We start from the raw sequence: 19,433 nt of genomic DNA on the forward strand, positions 1-19,433 counted from the left end.
CCAGCTAGAGTCACGAACATCCTGACCAGGTACCACTTCAGTACCGGTTCGTGACATCCTCCTTTCTGGCAGCTGAGTCTAGTGAGTTAAATACTTTAAAAAGTTAAGATACAAATATGTGGTTGCAAGAACTTTTGAGCTGCCATTCTATTTTATGTCTTGTGAGAAATAATTTAGCACAAAACCAGATTCCAATTAAATTTAAAATTTATTAAACGAACAAAAGGCAAGCAAACAGCACTGGGTGCGCCAGGAGACTGCTCAACCAAGATGCGCACCATACAGTCCTTGTCTCCGGCTTTTATTGTCCTTGTTAATACATATCCATTAACAGGTGGGTCTATGTAAATTAATTCCAAAAAATAGGTAGGTCTTCTTTGAAGCATGTTCTTTTCACCTCTTGGGGTCGCCTTAGCTCCCACCTGGTGGTCGTTGGATGCAGTCAATAATCTTCTTCGGCTCCCCGTTTAACAACTTCAGGCTCCATGGATGCGCTTTACAAACTCCCCTTTGTTTAACATTAAGCGGCCATTAACAGAATCAATGTAAGCCAACACAACAACACAAGTGACAACAAACAAGAAACCAGAACTAATTACCCTGCTTTTTCTTCAGGCCCGTAGCTATACAAAAAAAAACAGAACCACACCTCACCATGGTGCCCCAATATGATTTTATTTTGACACGAATCAAGTGAACATATTTCACATGTCTTAAAGTGTAGAAGTGCTGTTCTGCATGTGTTTTAAAGTACAAAGCCTATCAGCGTTGTAGGATCATAGAATACTGATGAGCCAAAGGTGGAGACTTCCAACATTAAATAATCTTATTGCATATATAAAGACTACTATACTGAGTATAATAGTTTATGGGAATTGAAGCAATTGAAGAATATATTTTCTCATAATAATTCTTTTTTGATGTCATTTTTATAAGGCCTGATGTTATGTGGACTCCCTTTGATTTTTGTCTTTATGCTAATGTACAGAAATTTATTTTTAGGATGAAGAAAGAGAAAATATTTCACATAGACTGGCAATTTTAGGCCCTATGTTTACATTGGATGCACTTGTGGAGTGTCTTGTGATTGGCATTGGTACTATGTCAGGTGAGACCTTGTATCATTCCTATAATTTCTGTTAGCATCTTAAAGCAGCTGCTAACATTTTCTCTTGGGCAGTCTTAAAAATCAACTACACTTTCAGTACATGAACACCTATTTCATGTTCTTACAAAAACTAGCATTTCTAAAAATCACTCCAGGTGAAGGAAAGCTATTCTAGTTCGCTTCAAAATAACCAATCTTGCTGTGTGTGTCCCTCCAATCTTTTGATCTTCATCAGTTCTGTGTGCAGTAGCAGTTGTCTTTCCTTAAAAAGAGAACAATTAAATGTAATAATCAAAGGATTTTCATGAGCAAATAACTAATCTCTTTGTAAAATAATTTGCAGTCCAGAACTAAATGCTAAAGTGGAGTTTTTTGTTTGTCTGGTTTTGGTGGTTTTGTTTGTTTGTTAAACTATTTTGCATACCTTACAGGCATCTTTCAAAGCATATGCCTTTGAAATTCTTTTGGACCTTTGAGGAGGGAGTGAAATGTGTTAATAAGCTGGTTTCCTATTTACACCTGAGGGGGAAGGTGAAGCCTTAAAATCTTAGTAATTAATGGTAAAATGGTAAAAAATGGTAATTAATTTATTTAGATTTAAACCTTAAAAGTTTCCTGTATACCATACCATAAACACATATCGTGCTTGGAATAAGCTAATACAAAACAACTAGGGCTTAACATGCTTGTTTTTCATTAATCTAGACAGTTTCCTTTATAGTCTGCAGTGTCAATTTAATGGTTTCTTTCTTACTTCTGCAATACTTCAAGTATATAGAAAACCTGATGCACATTCAAATGATAAAAACTTGTTTCTTTTTAATTTTTTTTTTTTTATGTAGGTGTGCAACAACTTGAAGTTGTGTTGCTTTGGCTGTATGTCTGTTCTTGCTAAGTACTTTGTCTTTATGACCTTCTTTCCAGCTTGTGTGTCCTTGGTATTAGAGGTAAGACCAACTTCAAGACAACATCAAGCTTAGTATTCAAATGCTGTGCTTCTTGTAGGGTATGCATTTCTTCACTGGGGTATACATCAGCATGTTTGTCTTCCTTTTGAGGTGAACAGAAGGAATGCACAGAAAGAGTTATGGTGGCTTAGCTGTTGGACAGTAACTTGTTAATGCCAACGTAAATGAGTCACAATAGTATGAGTTCTGATCTAAAGCAGAGTAAACAAATTCTATTTTAAATTAATGACTGTCCAGGGTTTTACACTATTTAAAGTCTAATATAAGCTAAATAGAAGACTGTAGGCTAACTCTTTTGTTGGTAATGTCTTAATGATCAAATAAAAATACAGTGTTGAAGCACACTTGGTTCTTCTAATATGTACTAAATAGGACCTATTTTTAATTTGATTATTTTTGCAGCTTTCAAGAGAGTCATGAAGGGCATACTATATGGCAGCTTAGCCATTTTGCTCATGTTCTGGAAGAAGAAAATAAACCAAATCCTGTAACACAGAGTGTCAAAATTATTATAGTTTGTGCCTTTTTTCTACCCGTAGTTATGCAATCGGTAAGATGTCCTGGTGCAATAAATAAAGATTTTTGTTTTCTATAGACTTGTATTCTGCATCTCATTAGCCTGGTTTACCATAGTAATTTTTAATCATGTCCCCTGTATCTTACACCTAAACTTTCCTGCATATGCTAAACACTCATAGCTTTTTCACGTGTACTAATTCTTACCCTCTTACCCCTATAGTACCCTCAACTTCCTTTGCTTATTACTTGAGCCAAGAGAGGATGTAGTAGGACAGGTTCAAAGCTATGAGCATTATGATAGGCCAAAAATGGTGTTGATGAAAGGTGTGGACAATCAGCCTTTAGCTTTAGACTTTTGAGGAATGGGAAATAAAACAACAACAAAAATTCTCCTACTAGCTTAGATACCTAGTTACAGTTGAAAAGTTAACATTTGTTTTGTGTTTTTAATACAGTCACTGGGTTTGGTTCTTGTTCATGCCCACAGTCGCTGGATAGTGGAACCAGCTGCTCAAAGCAGTACTGTAGAAAATGCAGTGGGATTGGAGGAGAATGCACTGAAGAGAATCGAACCTAATGTTTCATTTGGCAGTTCTACCTTTCTCGGTAGGTGACTTCACAGAAAAGTATATTTCCTCGATTAGGGTCTATTCTCCAGTGCTGCCAAGCTATGGTCCCAGGGTACAACACTTGTAAACTTGCAGGTCTGACCACTGTAGGATTTCTTGGAACCAGAGAGATCATTTCATAAGAAATATTTCAATATTATGGTGTTTGTTCTATCTCCTTAAAGTAATAGGAACATGATCAGGAGCCAGCTGTCTTGTAGGCATCATAATGCTATCTTTTCCCACTAGCACTGACACCTTTCAGAGCACACTGGAAAATAAATTTTCTGACTGCACTAGAGTAATGATCTATGCAGAGCTTCTGACCATTCACATAGAAGTGCAAAAGCCATGTCATTATTGCTTTTCCTTCAGCTCAACTGAAGTTAGTGGCAGCTGTGGTTCCATGTTACTTCTGAAAACTCAGATATGTCTCTTAGGTTTTTCCTACCCTCCTAGCAGTTCAACTTGTATCATAGTAATCATTATTGGTAGAAGATAATTGAAGTTTCCACTTTATTGTTAGGTGTTAAATCAATTTGATGTAGCTGTTAAACAGTGAATATTTTCCAGTCATTTCTCTTAGTGGGACTGCTTTTTAACTAAGATTTAGAAAATAGTAATATCTAAAAATTCTTATAACAAAGAGATTTCTCTACTCTACCCTAACCTAGCATACTTGAATGTCCTGCTAGAAATGTGTTTTGACAGGAATTTCAGTAGCTGTATAAGTGATGATAAACTATTACCCTTTCTAAAATAAAGTGATATCAGAATGTTGTTATAAACAAATTGTATATACCATGTATTTAGTTCTTGATTTGTCTTGTTTAGAATGGCCAGTATGGATATTGACCAAGTAATCACTCTTGGATTAGCCCTTCTTGCTGTGAAGTATATTTTCTTTCAGCAAGCAAAGATGGAATCTATACTCTCACTGAAGAATCCCTTAACATCTCCAGTGATGATCCAGAAAAAAAGTCCCTGAGAACTGTTGCAAGAAGCAATCTGGACTTCTGAAAAACGATATCTAACACAGTACAAGAAGCTTTAGTTTCTAAATATGGAAATGGTAATTTTGGGCCATTTTGAAGTCTGAACATATTCCTGAATATTTGGAAGAAATAACAAAATCAGAGTTAGCATGTTGTATTTGGAATAAAATTGTAAAGAAATAATCTTTTATTATGAATCTCCTCTATCCCCAAGATTGGGGGAGGAGAAGCTTCATTATTCATGACATACCAAGTAACTGAATCTTCATCATGTGCACATAAGTTGGTGTCAGAGTAAAAAATTTTTTTATTATATCCTACTATAAAACCTGACATTGGCAACTGGTTCCTTTAGATAGTCTCTGATATTATCAAGGTAAAGTTGTTACCCTTTTTCATTTGGAAATATTTACAAGAATTTTCACCAAGAGAATCTATACTTTCTCTCTCAACCCTTTGCATTTCCAGAAGGGAGCAAAATTCCTTACTGATACTGAGATCATCAGCTTAGTTAATGCTAAGCATATTTTGCATACTAACTGGAAACTCTGATGGAAACTCAGGAGCGAGGTGTGTCCATTTGCAGACAGAGATTGTCTAAGAAACTCCCTGAACCTTAATCTTTGCAGTATCTTCCTTATAGGAATTACAGTTAATATTTAAGTAAAAGGCATGCAGGCAAAACTCACTGTAAAACCATTTTGCAAATCTATGAAATATCTGCTCAAAGTGATGTATATGAATTAACAATTAGCTTGGTCAAAGCTGATGGGGGGGAAGCAAACATAAGGCGCTACCTTTTATTGGTTTTGATATTTTTAAACCTAGGGAGGGAAGTTTTGTAGCTTACCCAAACAATATTTCCTATTAAGGTATGTAGTTACCTTATCTCTGAAATGCAGAATTCTACTCATACTGAGTTCAGATGAATGAAAATAGTACCTTGAGCTCAAGTGAAAATGGAAGCTTATTTAAAATTAATTTCACAGTATTAAATTAATTTTGTTAGTGTTTAAGACTTAATAAGATTCAATAGATCTGCCAGATACTAGGCATTGACAGTATTAGCTGTTGATAGCTGTAACTGTAACTTTTTGAGGTGGCAATTGGTTGCTTTATGGGTAGGGTTGTAGGCTTTTTGTTAAGATACCTTGTAGTCATATGCATAGTATGTAACATGCTGTACTGTATCACTGCATGTAACCTTAATACTTTTTCTATTGTTTTTGTGAGGTTATGGGAGATTGCTGTGAAAATGTGATTGGATATATGCCTATTCCTGTAGGTGTAGCAGGACCGCTATTTTTGGATAATAGTTTCACGTTCCAGTGGCAACAACAGAAGGATGTCTTGTAGCAAGCACAAACAGAATGTAGAGCAATATGTGTAAGTATTGTTTGACTAGCCTGAAAAAATGTCTATATTATAAAGCATATTTGGGAGTGATACAAGGTGTAGGTTTTTCGACTTCCTAAAAACTAAAATTTACTTTCACTGATCTTTTTTTCCCTTCTGCTTTGATTTTTTAGCTTGGTGGAGGAGCAAGTAGCTGCATTCTGGCAGATGGGATGACTCGAGGACCTGTTGTAAGGCTGCCCACTGCTTGCCAAGATGCAGAAGTCAAAGTTTGGCTTGAAAGCCCTGAGGGCTTTAAAATAATGAAGGAAGCTTTTGACAGCACAAGTTAGTAAAATGGCTATTCCATACTTATTTCCTGATATAAGGCTTCTGTGGATGGTAGAAAGCTCCTAATTGTATTTCTGCATACTGCAGTACAGGAAGTTACTTTTAAGCTATCCCATGTAGTGTGTATCTAAGAAAACAAGTCACTGGCTATATAATCAAGGCTAGTAATAAACATTTTTTTTCATTATAAGTAGTAAACTACTAGATCACAAGCAACAAATACATTTGCATTGTGTAATGTTTAGACAAAATTATGTATTGAGTGTTTTAAAATAAACATATAAGCTTATTTGGGCTTTCAGTAGTTATTATGCAAAAAGTAATTATTAACATTAGTAATATCAACTGAAAGACTATATTCTGAACTTTGAATTAATTTGTGAGGTTCCAGAGAATACAGAATAAACTAATGCTAGAACTGAAATGCTTTTAAAAAAAAAAAAAAAAAAAAAAACACAAAAAAAGCAAAGCGGTATTAAGAGCAAGTTTTATTTTGAGTCCTAGAGTTTCTTCTAGGACTTATGATTACTTAATTTCTTTAGGAAGATTTGCAAAGATATTCCCTTATAGGTTATGTTTCTTACAAGTGTAACCCAAGGATATATGTATATTTTGGCAAGAATCAACTCATGTTGCTGTTTAAATGCAGTGCTTTCTGGTTTTTGTTTGACTCTTACTCTGTATGAATAAAGCTTTGACTTGTGGAGCTTGCACTGTTGTTGAAGATAGTATGGGTTTTGCCTTGTAAAACTGACATAAGAATTTCTGAAGGCCTAATTTTTAGTTTATACCTGGTTGTCAAATATTTTGGGGAATACAAAGGAGTTAAATTTATGTGAGCACTTTAGGATATTTTTTCATGAAGTCCAGGGATAGAAAATGTCAATGAACACTTCTAAAGTGAACATTTTAAAGTATTTACTTGAGAGAACTATGTGCATGGTAGCTGTGACTTTTTTCCTGCACTGAGGGAAGAGTACAGGTAGCCCAGTGTAGTTAACAGTGCTATCTTCAATGATTTACTGCCATCTTGCCACTTAAAACTAATTTAATCTTTTTCCTTGAGTACTGTAAGAAATTACATTTTCTTGCAAGTTTGCCCACCTACAAAAACTTATCAGTTTGGCTGGTCATAACCTTTATATCCATTTTCAGTCTGGAACAGGGGATGCAATAGGAATGAATATGATTTCAAAAGTAAGGTCCAGTCCCCTTAAGTCTTGCTAATAAATGTGTATTTCTTTTAAAAATAAATTGTATCCTACCAATCTGTGACTACCTGGCACGTGAAGACAAAGACAAGACATAGCACTATTTGCAGTACTATAAAATAATAAGTGTTTGATCTTGTCAAGTGTATACAAGAATAGGATTAAAACAATGAAAGGAAAAAGGTTAAAGTAACTTTGTTTAAAACATTTTTTTTAGAAAAACAAAGTATTCTTGATAATATAGAAGTTAAGCTGTTTTGTTGCTTTGGGCCAAAGATTTTTATCCAACAGTAATTAATCTGTTACTATGTTTATCATTCCTTGTAAATAAGGGATTAGAAATCTGATGAGTGACAGCAGTGACAATCTAGTTTTATTTGATTGGTTTTTTGTTTTATGCAAATGTGGAAGAACCTAAGATGTGACCCATAGATGGGGAGATGCCTTGTGCTGTTTAAGATAACACTGATTGTCTATTTTATATACTATTTAAAGTTTATCAGAACTATTACATAAATGGGTCTGGCCATAGACAGGTACTAAATATAGCAGACCTTTTGACTGACTTCCTGATATAGAGAAGCTCTTTCCACTATGCCCAAAGTAAATTAATGCCTGTAGCATCTGCCTTGATTCATGTTGTAACTTCAGTATGGTAAGCATATACTTGGTTGCCTAGAATGTATCGAGAGTTCATATCTACTGGGAAGAACCAATTATTCCCTATATAATTCCCAAAGTGGTTAGAAAAAGGATAGTTATATTCTCTCTCTCTCTCCCCTGTTTCAGCTTCTTTTCTGAAATCGTGTTCTTTTCTTCAGTTGTAACTGATGATCTGATTAGATTTAATCTAATATTTCTGTTCCACTGTCCTTGAGTAGCTTATTTTACAACCATAATGATATACTAGCCCTATATGTGTTTCTCTTTTAACAGGGTATGGAAAAAGCACTGGCAAGGTTGAATGAAGAGTTTCTTCATCTCCAGGTTATAGCTATTAGTGGTAACTATTGTACAGACAAAACCTGCTGCTATCAATTGGATAGAAGGAAGAGGGAAGTCTGTTGTCTGTGAAGCAGTTGTTCCAGCCAAGGTTGTTAGAGAAGTGTCTGCTTTATTTAATTTGTTTATAAAACTGCATACATTTAGTAAAATATATATCAGTTTTGTATCACAGATATTAACTGTAAATTGTGCTCCATGTAAGAATGTGTCATGGCAGTTAAAAGAGGTTCCCCTTTAAATCACTTGTTACCCTAATTTAGGACTCCACTTGCCACGGAGTGGAATTGCACCTCAATCAAATGAAGGCAGCAATACAATTTATTGAGATAGATTAATGATTTGATAAAGCTTAATAAATTTTATAAAATTCAGCAAAAATCAACAAAGATTAATCAAAGATCAATTCGATGGCAAAGTCACTACATTACTTACTATAAAGTAAGTTGATTAAAAACAATTGGATTACAGTACTTGTGCAAAATATTTCTATGTATATACACAGTGAAATTTGACTTTAAGTTGAGCTATGGTGATTTTCACAGGGATTGGGAATGGAAGGAGGGGTTAAGGGTGTCCCTCTTGTTAAGCTACCAGGGTTTCAGAATGGACACCCTTGCTCTAAACTCCCTCTCAGAGAGGAGCCTAGGATCAGCTAGATCTAATCTTAGACCTGGTCAATGGTTTATGACTAAGAATATCAGGGAGATTGGGGATATTAAAGGTAAAGGAGATCCTCCCATTCAGTTATGAGGTTCAGAATGGATCACCTTGTCTTCTCAACTTTTTCAGTGAGTGATGGTATATTTACCCCTAGTCCCAGACCTGGTCAACATCTTATGTCTAAGAAAATTCAGGTGTTGGGACTTTAATGTGGTGCTTGGTACATTAATGTTTCTTATGTAAACTTGAGGTAAGTGATAGCAGCAATTCAATTATATTAACACTGATACAGTAGCTTACAAAATAGCAATGCTCAATCAAAATTGGTAATCAGCTGTAGTGAATACAGTGATTCACATAAAATTAACAAAGCTCGCTAAGCTAAGCAAAAGCAAACGCGCATGCAGGTATAGAGGTTAACCTATAATTAGGATGTTGCCTTTCTGCAGATTATAGTCAATCAGGACACCCTGGAATCTCTAGGAGTTTTGCAAACAATTCTAGAGATCATGAATACTTGCATCTCCATTTGTTTGCTATTACAAACGGATAGTCTCCCCTGTCATCGGTCTTTACAGATGGACAGTGATTCCCTTCATCAGCTTATCACAAGCAGGATGTGATATCAGCTTTACCAGCAGACGGTGAGAGTCTGGCCTGAGAGATATCCCAGCTCAGGGGGAGATACCAAGACTCAGCCTGCTGAGATCCATGAGAGCTCTAATGGGCTTCACTTCTAGGATCAGTATTTGTAAGATCACAAGATGATTGACTTGGATCAGTACTACAGCTAGTACTTTTCCACTGTGGCCATTAATCTTGTCAGGCTAGCTTGGCTCTTTCCTGATGGGGCTGTGGTCCTTCCTTGGCACCTTCCCAAAGTATTCAAGAGTTACAGTTAGGGGATGCCTAACTGTTCCAATTTGCTGACCCTGTCTCCGAGTGGTGTGGGAGTCTGTTTAGTTTCATGTTGACTTGCAGAATTAGAACATAGCTCTTCCAGCCTTCTTACAGTGGATATTTTTTCCTTTCATTCTCTTCTAAGATAATGTGCTATATATTTAATGTTGAATATCTAGTTGAAAGCATTAGGATTTCTAGTTTTTACCTTTGAAAAAGTTGTGCCAGTTTGATTTTTTTTTTTTTAAATGTGGAGTTTTGCCCAATATTGTACCCAGTCATTTTGATCATTTTACTAATTTATTGTCTCTTGCACAAACTTGGCATTCTCTTCAAAGTTTATATGACCCCCTACTACAATGAAAACAGATAATCAGGTGCTTCACTTAATTCCAAACCCACCTTGGCTTCTTGCATGATGAAGGGTAACCTTTATAACCAATGCTAATCCTAGGCCCTGGGAAACTTGTCCTATATCATAAGAGCTATTTTAGATACACAGAGCAAATCATCTGAGCTCAGTGTCAGACCAAATCCATTGCCTGTTACCTGATGGCCAGCCCTGGCCATGACAGACAATATCCAGGGAGGAGTTTACTACACCATACTTGAAATAGACTTCCATCAACATGTTCAAGACTGTGTGAATTGGTGCTTTAGTATTTAATGGATTTTTAAAAATTATTATTACTTCCCTCCTAATAATTTGTCCAGTCCCTTCTATAAAACTACATAAACTTTTAGTACTAATATACTGAGCATATACCATAGTGCAGGTACACATTGTGTGAAGGACTCCCTCCTTTTTGTTCTTGATATCATTTGATGATGCCCTGGTTTGTACTAGTAGAAATACTTAAGACTTCCATCTTCTTTCTACTGCTCAATATTTCATAACTTAACAAAGCTCTTCCACCTTCACAGCTATTCTAACTTTCAGACTGAAAAGTACTAGTTTCTCTATGAGGAATGAGTAAAAAGACTATCCTAGCCGGTCTTTGAACATCCTTATCTCTGGATTATTTTCAATTCTAAAACTTCTACATTTCTGGGTATAGAGTTAGACAAAGTGGGTGTGTGCAGGCTAGACTTGTACATTGGCATAATTATGTTTTGGTTTGGCTTCCTAGTAGTTTCCTAATTATTGTTGTTTTTTTTTTTTTTTTTTACTGCTGATTCAGAGGCTATATCTATTATAAGCCCAAGATTTAATTAGAGTAATAATGGGGAAACCATCCTTTAGTAATGGGTACGGAATCCTAGAATGTTTCTGGTTGGAAGAGACCTTCAAGATCATTAAGTCCAATTCCTAACTCAGCATTACCAGGTCCCCACTAAACCATGTCCTTCAGCACCACATTTACACATCTAAATACCTCCAGGGATGGCGACTCCACCCTGGGCAGCCTCATCCAGGGCTTGACAACTCTTTCTATGAAGAAACTTTTCCTAGTATCCAACCTAAACCTCCCCTGGTGCAACTTGAGGCCACTTTCTCTTGTCCTATTACTTGTTAATTGGGAGAACAGACCAACCCCCACCTCACTACAACCTTTCAGCTGGTTGCAGAGTGATAAGGTCTCCCCTGAGCCTCCTTTTCTCCAGGCTAAACAATCCCAGGTCCCTCAGCCTCTGCACATAAGATTTGTACTCTAGACCCTTCACCAACTTAGTTGCCCTTCTCTGGACCTGCTCCAGCACCTCAGTGTCTTGCTTGTAGTGAGGAACCCAAAACCGAACACAGTGTTTGAGATGCAGCCTCAGCACAGCCAAGTACAGGGGGACAACCACTTCCCTAGTCCTGTCGGCCACACTATTTCTGATAAAAGCCAGGGTGCTGTTGGCCACCTGGGCACACTGCTGGCTCATGTTCAGGCAGCTGTCAATCAACATCCCCAGGTCCTTTTCTGATGGACAGCTTTCCAGTCACTCTCCCCCAGGCTTACAGTATTGCCATGGGGTTGTTGTGACCCAAGTGCAGGACTCCCCTGCTGACCACTTGCCCAACTAGGAAGGATATCATCATTAACGGGCACACCAACAGCCAAATTCCTCCCTCTGATTTTAAATCATACACAAACAATCCAAGGTGCCAGACCACTGGAGGAAGGGAATAAATTAACACACTCACAGCACAGGATGTAAAGAAGGGAGCAAGCTGGCTGTGGAACTAAGCCATATGAGATGGAAAGACCCAGGCAATCAGTCCAATTATGTAGAAGCTTCCTAAAGGGAGACACTCGTCATCTTGTTCCGCCTTCCTAGAAACTCCACTTCAGATGAAGTCAGGGAGCCCTTTCACTAGCCAGAACTCTCACACTGTGTAAACAAACCTTCCAACTTTACTGGAAGTAGTCAGTTCTTATAGAGGTGGCTTCTTGCCCTGCCTCCAAGTTCATGTGGAAGGTGGGGGCACCTGGTGGTGATCTCCTAATCAGTTCTCACCCAAGGCTGGATAGACCCTGGGTGAAAAGCAATCAGGAAGGTCTTTCTTGCCTGGTTTTGGACATCATCCATATGCCAACCCTCATTCAGGGCTGGAGGTTTAATTACAGCACTTCAAGGACCCAGCACTTGGCTTTGTTGAATCTCATACCATTGGCCTCAGCCCATTGATCCAACCTGTCCAGATCCCTCTATAGAACCTCCCTACCTTCAAGCAGATCAACACATCCGCTGAACTTGGTGTCATCTGCAAACTTACTGAGTGTGCCCTAGATCCCTTTGTCCAGATAACTGATAAAGATGTTAAACAGAAGTGGCCCCGATACTGAGTCCTGGTGTCATGGGGGTTGTAAAAGAGTACTTCCCCTTTTAAATTGCTTAAGTGACTCGTTGACACATCCTAATTAAGACTCTGCTTGCTGTGGCATGAGTGGAATGCACTTCACTCAGATGAAAGCACCAATACAATTTGCTAAACCATTAATATTTTTTATTAATGTTTACTAAATAGCAAGGAATCAACAAAGGTTTGAGTTCAATTTGATGGCAAGGTCACTACATTACTACAAAGCAAATTGACTTAAGCAATAGGATTACAATGTTTGTATGAACATATTTATACAGTAAAAATGATTTGGAGTTGGGTTATGGTGATTTTCATGGGAATGGGGGGGATTAGGATGTTCCTCCCATTAAGTTACCAGGGTTTCAGAATGCCCCCTTACTTTCTAAACTCATTCTCAGAGAGGAGCCTAGGTGTGGCTGAATCGAGTCTTCGACCTGGTCAACAGTTTATGACTAAGAATATAGAGGAAAATAGGATAAGGAATGCCTTCCCATTGGGTCACAAGGTTCAGAATTGCTTGCCTTCCAAACTCCTCCAGAGAATAAAGATAGATATACCCCCAGTACCAGACATGGTCAGTGGTTTGTGTCTAAGGATTTTGGGGTATTGGGACCTCAGTGTAGTGCTTAGTGCAACTTAGTGCCTTTGAGATAAGTAATAGCACCAATTCTAGTATATTGACATTGATACAGTAACTTGTAAGCTAGCAGCGCTTAATCAAAATCAACAATCAATTTTAGTAAATACAGTGATTCACATAAGATTCAACAGAAGTTCTTAAGCGGAAGTTAATTACACAGATATAGATATATGTAGTTGTAAATATTCACATGAGATAAGCACAATTTCTAGAGGGGTGGGTTTCTCCCACCTCCCCCCCATAGAGGGAACATTGTCCTCAGACTATTATGATAATCATGCACTTTTAAGCAGCCACATGAAAGTTGAGGTAAAAAAGGGTGGAATCTGGTTGCAAAATTTCAGGTTTAAAGGAAAAAAAAAAAAAATGTATATATCACAAGTAACAATCTACCTAGAATCTGTTGATCCGAAGCAATCTACTTTATTCACTCATCTGTGAAAATTTTAGCAGATACTTCATATTTATTCTATTTGTTCCAAAAACCCCTATGCACAATTAAGAGCCTCTCAAAAAAGAATGTTGCAACCAGAAAGGCAGCTGCTACCACATCTCTTCACCCTTTTATTCACCTTCAAGCAATTCTCCAAAAAAAAAAAAAAAAAAAAAAAAAGGTTTCCTGAGCTATACAAAACCAATCCTAACTTTATTTGAAAATATGTTAACAAGGGACATGTTAAAAAGCAGGTGGAGGGAGGAGGCAGGTGTTGGCCTCTTCTTACATGCCTCAACTGACAGGACATGAGGCAATGGTATTAGGTTACATCAGGGGAGGTTTAGGCTAAACAGGAAAAACTTCTACCCCAAAAGGGTTATCAAGGACTGGAACAGGCTGCCCAGTGAAGTGGTTGAATCGTCATCCCTGGACATATTTAAAAGCCATCTAGATAGGGTGCTCAGGGATATGGTGTAGAAGTGGCCTGGTAGAGATAGATAATGGTTGGACTCAGTGATCTTAAAGGTCCTTTCCAACCATAGTGATTCTGTATCTGACATCTAAATTAAAAAATATAGATTCAATTTGATGAAGTCACCCTTCCTCACCCTTCAATAGCCACTTGTATCAAATTATAAATTCTGCAGTAGAGGAACAGTCTGTGTATGGCACTTAGCAGAACAGGACTTCATGCATTTCTGCAATATAAACAATTATATTAAGATATCCCAAAATTAAACAAATAGTAGATTCTGCTTATGTGTACAGAATTTTTCAAAGGCATTAAATTTAACATCAAATGGGAAAATTACAGCCAAACCAATAAGTTGTACATTCACTACATAGTCCTGAAATGTCAATTTTCATGAAGTTGTTTTATCATCTTTCTTCGATTAACTGAATTGTCAGAAAAACTCCAACTCCACTAACATACATTTCTTCACTGTAGTTATGTGTCAGCTAACTTTGATCTTTTACTGTTAACTTCTGTACTGGCATGCTCCTTATCTCTCCAAGTTCTATTCAAGCATCATATTTTCCCTTCATTCCATAGTTTGTAACACTTATCAAGAAGCCCTTCAACTGGAGCAGCATCTAGTCTAATAAGGCTTCCACTGGACAGAAACTTCTCTTACCAGAATAGTACACTGATAGACAAGCAAAGTTTGCTAGACTCATAATCCACTATGTGTGAGAATAGGGCAGAACCATGATAGCCAGATGTTTTGGCTAAAGCAATTTTGACTGTTTAACCTGTGTTACAGCCTAGTTTAAAGCACTGTTGCTTACACAGTACTCTCAAACAAACAAAAGCCATAGAAAGACAAGTTAACTGTTTTGGGTTTTTGGGTTTTTTGTTTGTTTGGTTTTGGGTTTTTTTTGTTGTTTGTTTGTTTTTTTATAGACTAACTAGTCAATATGTGTTCAAGAATGAATTTAATGCAAAGCCTGAAAAGGGTACCTAACTAATAACCCCATACTATCTTACTTTGAGGTATGTCTATTACTGTAAAAGTTTATGTATCACATTCTAAAATCTAGGGCCTGAGAATAAAGGATAATTGTATTTTCTAAGTCAAGCAAGTTATAGAAAAACAGGAAGAAGTAGTGTGGTTTGTGTCCAAGTGTTACTGTCTAGCATAATGCTTCATGCAACTAATGCAAAAAAGTTTATGTACTCAGGACTGTTTACATCTGAATAAATACAGTAAATTAGCAAACACACTAATTAAACTTCTCTACAAAATTGTGTTTTACCAGGTATTCACTGTTTGCATCAAGTCTTAAAGCAGAAAACTCTCAGAGCAATACCAAAGAGTATGAAATAAAAGAAACAAAATTAAACTGAAACATTTTAAGAAATCTCAGAAAATCAATTTATATTAATGGTTAACTACATTGAAACTAAAACAAAGACTAAAGCTGTTAGGTGGCCTTATCAGCAAACACCTTCAATCAAAAAGCCATAAACACTTATGTTTTACATACTGTTTATTTTATACCATGAGGTAAAAGCAACATACTTCCTTCTAGTAAAGTATATGCAAATAGCCTCACTCAGATGCACATTAAAAAAGGATTCACCTTACAAATAATTTTTCAATCCAAATATACAATAGCTTGGAAAACAACATTTTAGAAAATAAAAGCCAATATAAAAAGATCACTTAAAACAACTAAAATGATAAAGGTTTCTGTATGGCTCTGTATTTATAGATTTTTTATTGCATCATCAATATCAGAAATCTGTTCCTTCAGTTGGTTCCACTGTTCTGGATTTAAAGAAATACCTGAAATGCATTAAAAAAAATAAATACTTAGGATAGAAAGCTTAGGGCAGAACATTGCATAATTACTGCCAAGGCTGGTTTCATACACAAGGTCTATGCCACATCCATAGCTTAAAGCTACCTCAAGTGTAACAACCATAGAATGGTTTAGGTTGGAAGTGATGTTAAAGACCATCTATTTCCAATCCCCCTGCTATGGGCAGGGACACCTCTCACTACATCCAGCCAATTCCTTATCCACCAAGTGGTCCATCCATCAAACCCATGCATGCCTCCAATTTAGAGAGCAGGATGCAAAGTGCTAAGGTCTGAACCCAAATCCCTGAATTAAAGTTGACACATGGATTATTCTCAACCAGGCAGAGGATTTTTCTCTCTGCTGGGAAACTAGCTAGGTGTGTGTTCTACAGACACCCAGCTATCCTGAGAGATGCGTGATTAAGACCAAAATAGTGGGAGAAACATTCCTTTTGGTTTTCTCTCAAGGCTTGGCTGACCTTGAGTGAAAATCAATTAGGAGGACAACACCAGGTGTCCTGCTTTTGAAGTTAATTCAACAGTATAAGAGCTGTTCCCACTTGCAGTGAATTTAGGAAGCCTACAGGTGGATGCACTGCATAGGGTTTCCCTGTTACTGGAAGGGCCCCCCAACTGTTTGCTGCAACCAGAGTTGCCAGCAATGGCAGGACAGGACAAGGGTAATGTATTTGGGAATGTATCTCTTTGGCAATTACTGTGGTGGCTTTTCATAGTATGACTATGATTGGACTCTTGACTTGGCTTATTCTTTCCTCCTCCATTACTGGATTCCTGGCTTGGCTTACTCCTTCCTCTTGTTACATCAGCTACTATGAGTAGATCTATTGCTCTGCTTATTCCCCCTGCTGTTAACCATGTTGTACTCCTTCAGCATTCACTGGAATCGGATAGTAAGTTTGTGTATGTTTTTTGCCAATGGCTGTATCCTTTATGCTGGGCCACGTAATTGGCAAAACAGGATGTCGTGCAAGACAGTGTCAAACACTTTGCACAAGTCCAGATAGGTGACAGGGGTTGCTCTTCCCTTATCCACCGACATTGTAACTTCATTGTAAAAGGCCACCAAATTTGTCAGGAACAGTTTGCCTAGGGGCATGGCAAAGCCACGTTGCTTGCCACGAATCACCTCATCGTTTTCCACGTGCCTTAGCAGAGCCTTCAGGAGGATCTTGTCCGTGATGTTGCCAGGCACAGAGGTGAAACTGACTGGCCTGTAGTTGCCCAGGTCTTCCTTTCTTCCCTTTTTGAAAATGGGGGTTATGTTTCCCCTTTTTCAGTCAGTGGGAACTTCACCAGACTGCCATGACTTTTCAAATATGATAGAAAGCAGCTGAACTTCATTCACCAGTTCCCTCAGGACCTGCAGATGGATCTTGTCAGGTCCCCATGGATTTTTGCACCTTCAGGTTCTTTAGGTGGTCTCAAACCTGATCTTGACTTACAGTGGGCAAATCTTCCTTCTCCCAGTCCCTGCTTTTGCCTTCTGCAACTTGGGTGGTATAGCTAGAGCCCTTACTGGTGAAGACTGAGACAAAGTCATCGTTGAGTACCTCAGCTGATCTTCTCTTCTCCTCTGCCTGTCTTACCTAAAGAGCTTGTATCCATCTTATCCCATACTCCAGTTGTAGGAGCCATCCCACTATGTCTCAGTGATGCTAATAACATCACTGTCTTATCAGCGCACCAAGCGTTCTGCATAGAGCTATTCTAAGCAATTTTCCACCAGTTTTTAGAGGGCAGGTTTCTTTTGAAACTAGTTAGCCCAGGTGTGCTAACCATTATTAGGGGGCTAAATGTCATCAAGATGCCCCTGAACAATATATCAGATAAACTGCATTCATTCAGACCTGCTGTTGGAAACAATCCAACACAACAATTCTAAACTGTCAGGTTTTCTTTTTTTCTTCAATATTTTATTACACAATTTCAACTGTTCATACTGTTTTTCAGATAGCTAGCTAAGTGCAAGATAAGTTTATTAATTTTATCCTAATAAAATTCAGAATCTTTTGCACACTGATAAACATTTCTATCTACATCATATAATTTTTGTCATTTGCCATACCCATCAACTTTCGTTGTAGTTTACCACTCAAATTGCATATACTTATTTCCACCTCATAACATAGCAGTTTATTGTACCTGTACAATATCAGTACACTTGTTCATACAAACCTATTCTCAGTCATTTAAGAGCTGTTGAAAACATTTCTCAAGCTTTCTAAATGTCTGTTTGCTCCTGGACACACTAGGAAAATGTGACAAATCTTATGCTTATTCTACATTAAATGTTTTCCATCTCCAGGACAGAACGTTTCATACTTACCTCTTTCCTTGGCACAATATGAAAAATTATTAAACGTAAGTTTTCTAACAGAAATAACATGACATCAAGGAAAGAGTTACTACTGGAACTATCCTCACATCCCCATCTTGCAGGTGACAAAGTTCTGAAAATGGTTCGGTGAAAGCATGCCATAAAAAGTAGGCATGGGAGTAGCAATTAACTTATGGCTTATGCTGTGTTGCAGATTAGATGCACAGTAACAAAATTTGAACACCTGAGGTATTTTTAAGTGAACTAGAATCTTGAAATATTTATTACAAAATTATTAAATATTTGAATTATTTTAATCTAAAATTTGCTAGAAATTGAAGATGTTAATTTAAAATAATTATTACAAATTAATAACTTACATCTTTTCAGTGACTTTTGAAATAAATCCAATTGTCATGAAAGCAAGAAATAAAATTGATTAAGCTAGATCAATGAGAAAATGTATATAGCTCCCATACAAAATTTGCTTGTTTGATGCCTTGTTTTCCATAAATCATGGGGGATCCATTTAGGAAAACATTCTCAGGCCAACAAAACCACTTTGCTTTTGTTTATATTCTCCAGATGAAACTAATAATTTGTTAAAATTATAAAAAAGTAAAAGTATTACTCTAAAAATACCATGTAGTAACAAAGTATAAAAATCTGATATACAAAGCTCTCCAGCAAACTGCAGATGATGTCTTAATACAAAATAACATTAAGCAGAACAATACCTTTTCTGCCAGGCTTCATTTCACCTTCTTGATCCATCCAATATTCTCTAATATCAATTAAGACTTTCCCTTTAAAGTCACGAACACTGACATACCTCATTTTGCCAATCTGCCAAAACACATATAAGGATACCTTTTAGATATTTTACATACTACAACATTTGGTTTTGCCAGCAGTATGAGACTTGGACATGTGATATTGCACACTGCAGCTTATTTTAGACACCAGTGAAAGAACTAAATCAAGAGCTTAAACCAGAGTAGTCAGTAGGCAAATAAGTAATGACAACATAAATGGATGAACAACTTAAAACCAGTTGAGTATTCAATGCTCAATGCAAAAGTGGCTCTCCTAGAATGTAAATATCTATATTCTTCACAAGCTTACCTCCTACAAACCCCACTAATTCAGTGTTTTCTGAAATAAAATTTTGCCTCTATTATAATCACCTTTGTTTATAACTGCTATTAACAATGAAGAGGAAGCTCTACTCCCAAATCTAAATTTTAGTCCATTCCATT

General features: G+C 37.0%; 1 protein-coding gene and 1 pseudogene across 1 annotated transcript; one reads left to right on the plus strand and one right to left on the minus strand.

Annotated features, from left to right (window-relative positions):
• Window positions 1–1,002: 1,002 nt before the first annotated feature.
• On the plus strand, window positions 1,003–9,408 carry LOC103778048 (annotated as a pseudogene).
• A 6,330-nt stretch (window positions 9,409–15,738) lies between these two features.
• LOC103778049 (activated RNA polymerase II transcriptional coactivator p15-like) lies at window positions 15,739–19,020 on the minus strand (the record flags this gene model as incomplete). The annotated part of the gene is made up of 2 exons (XM_008945616.1): window positions 15,739–15,818; window positions 18,912–19,020. Coding segments are annotated over 2 exons (189 nt in total), but the record flags the coding sequence as incomplete, so codon positions are not given.
• Window positions 19,021–19,433: the final 413 nt, after the last annotated feature.

The sequence above is a fragment of the Merops nubicus genome, unplaced genomic scaffold (assembly GCF_000691845.1).
Source record: "Merops nubicus isolate BGI_N331 unplaced genomic scaffold, ASM69184v1 scaffold15618, whole genome shotgun sequence".
Lineage (NCBI taxonomy): Eukaryota > Metazoa > Chordata > Aves > Coraciiformes > Meropidae > Merops > Merops nubicus.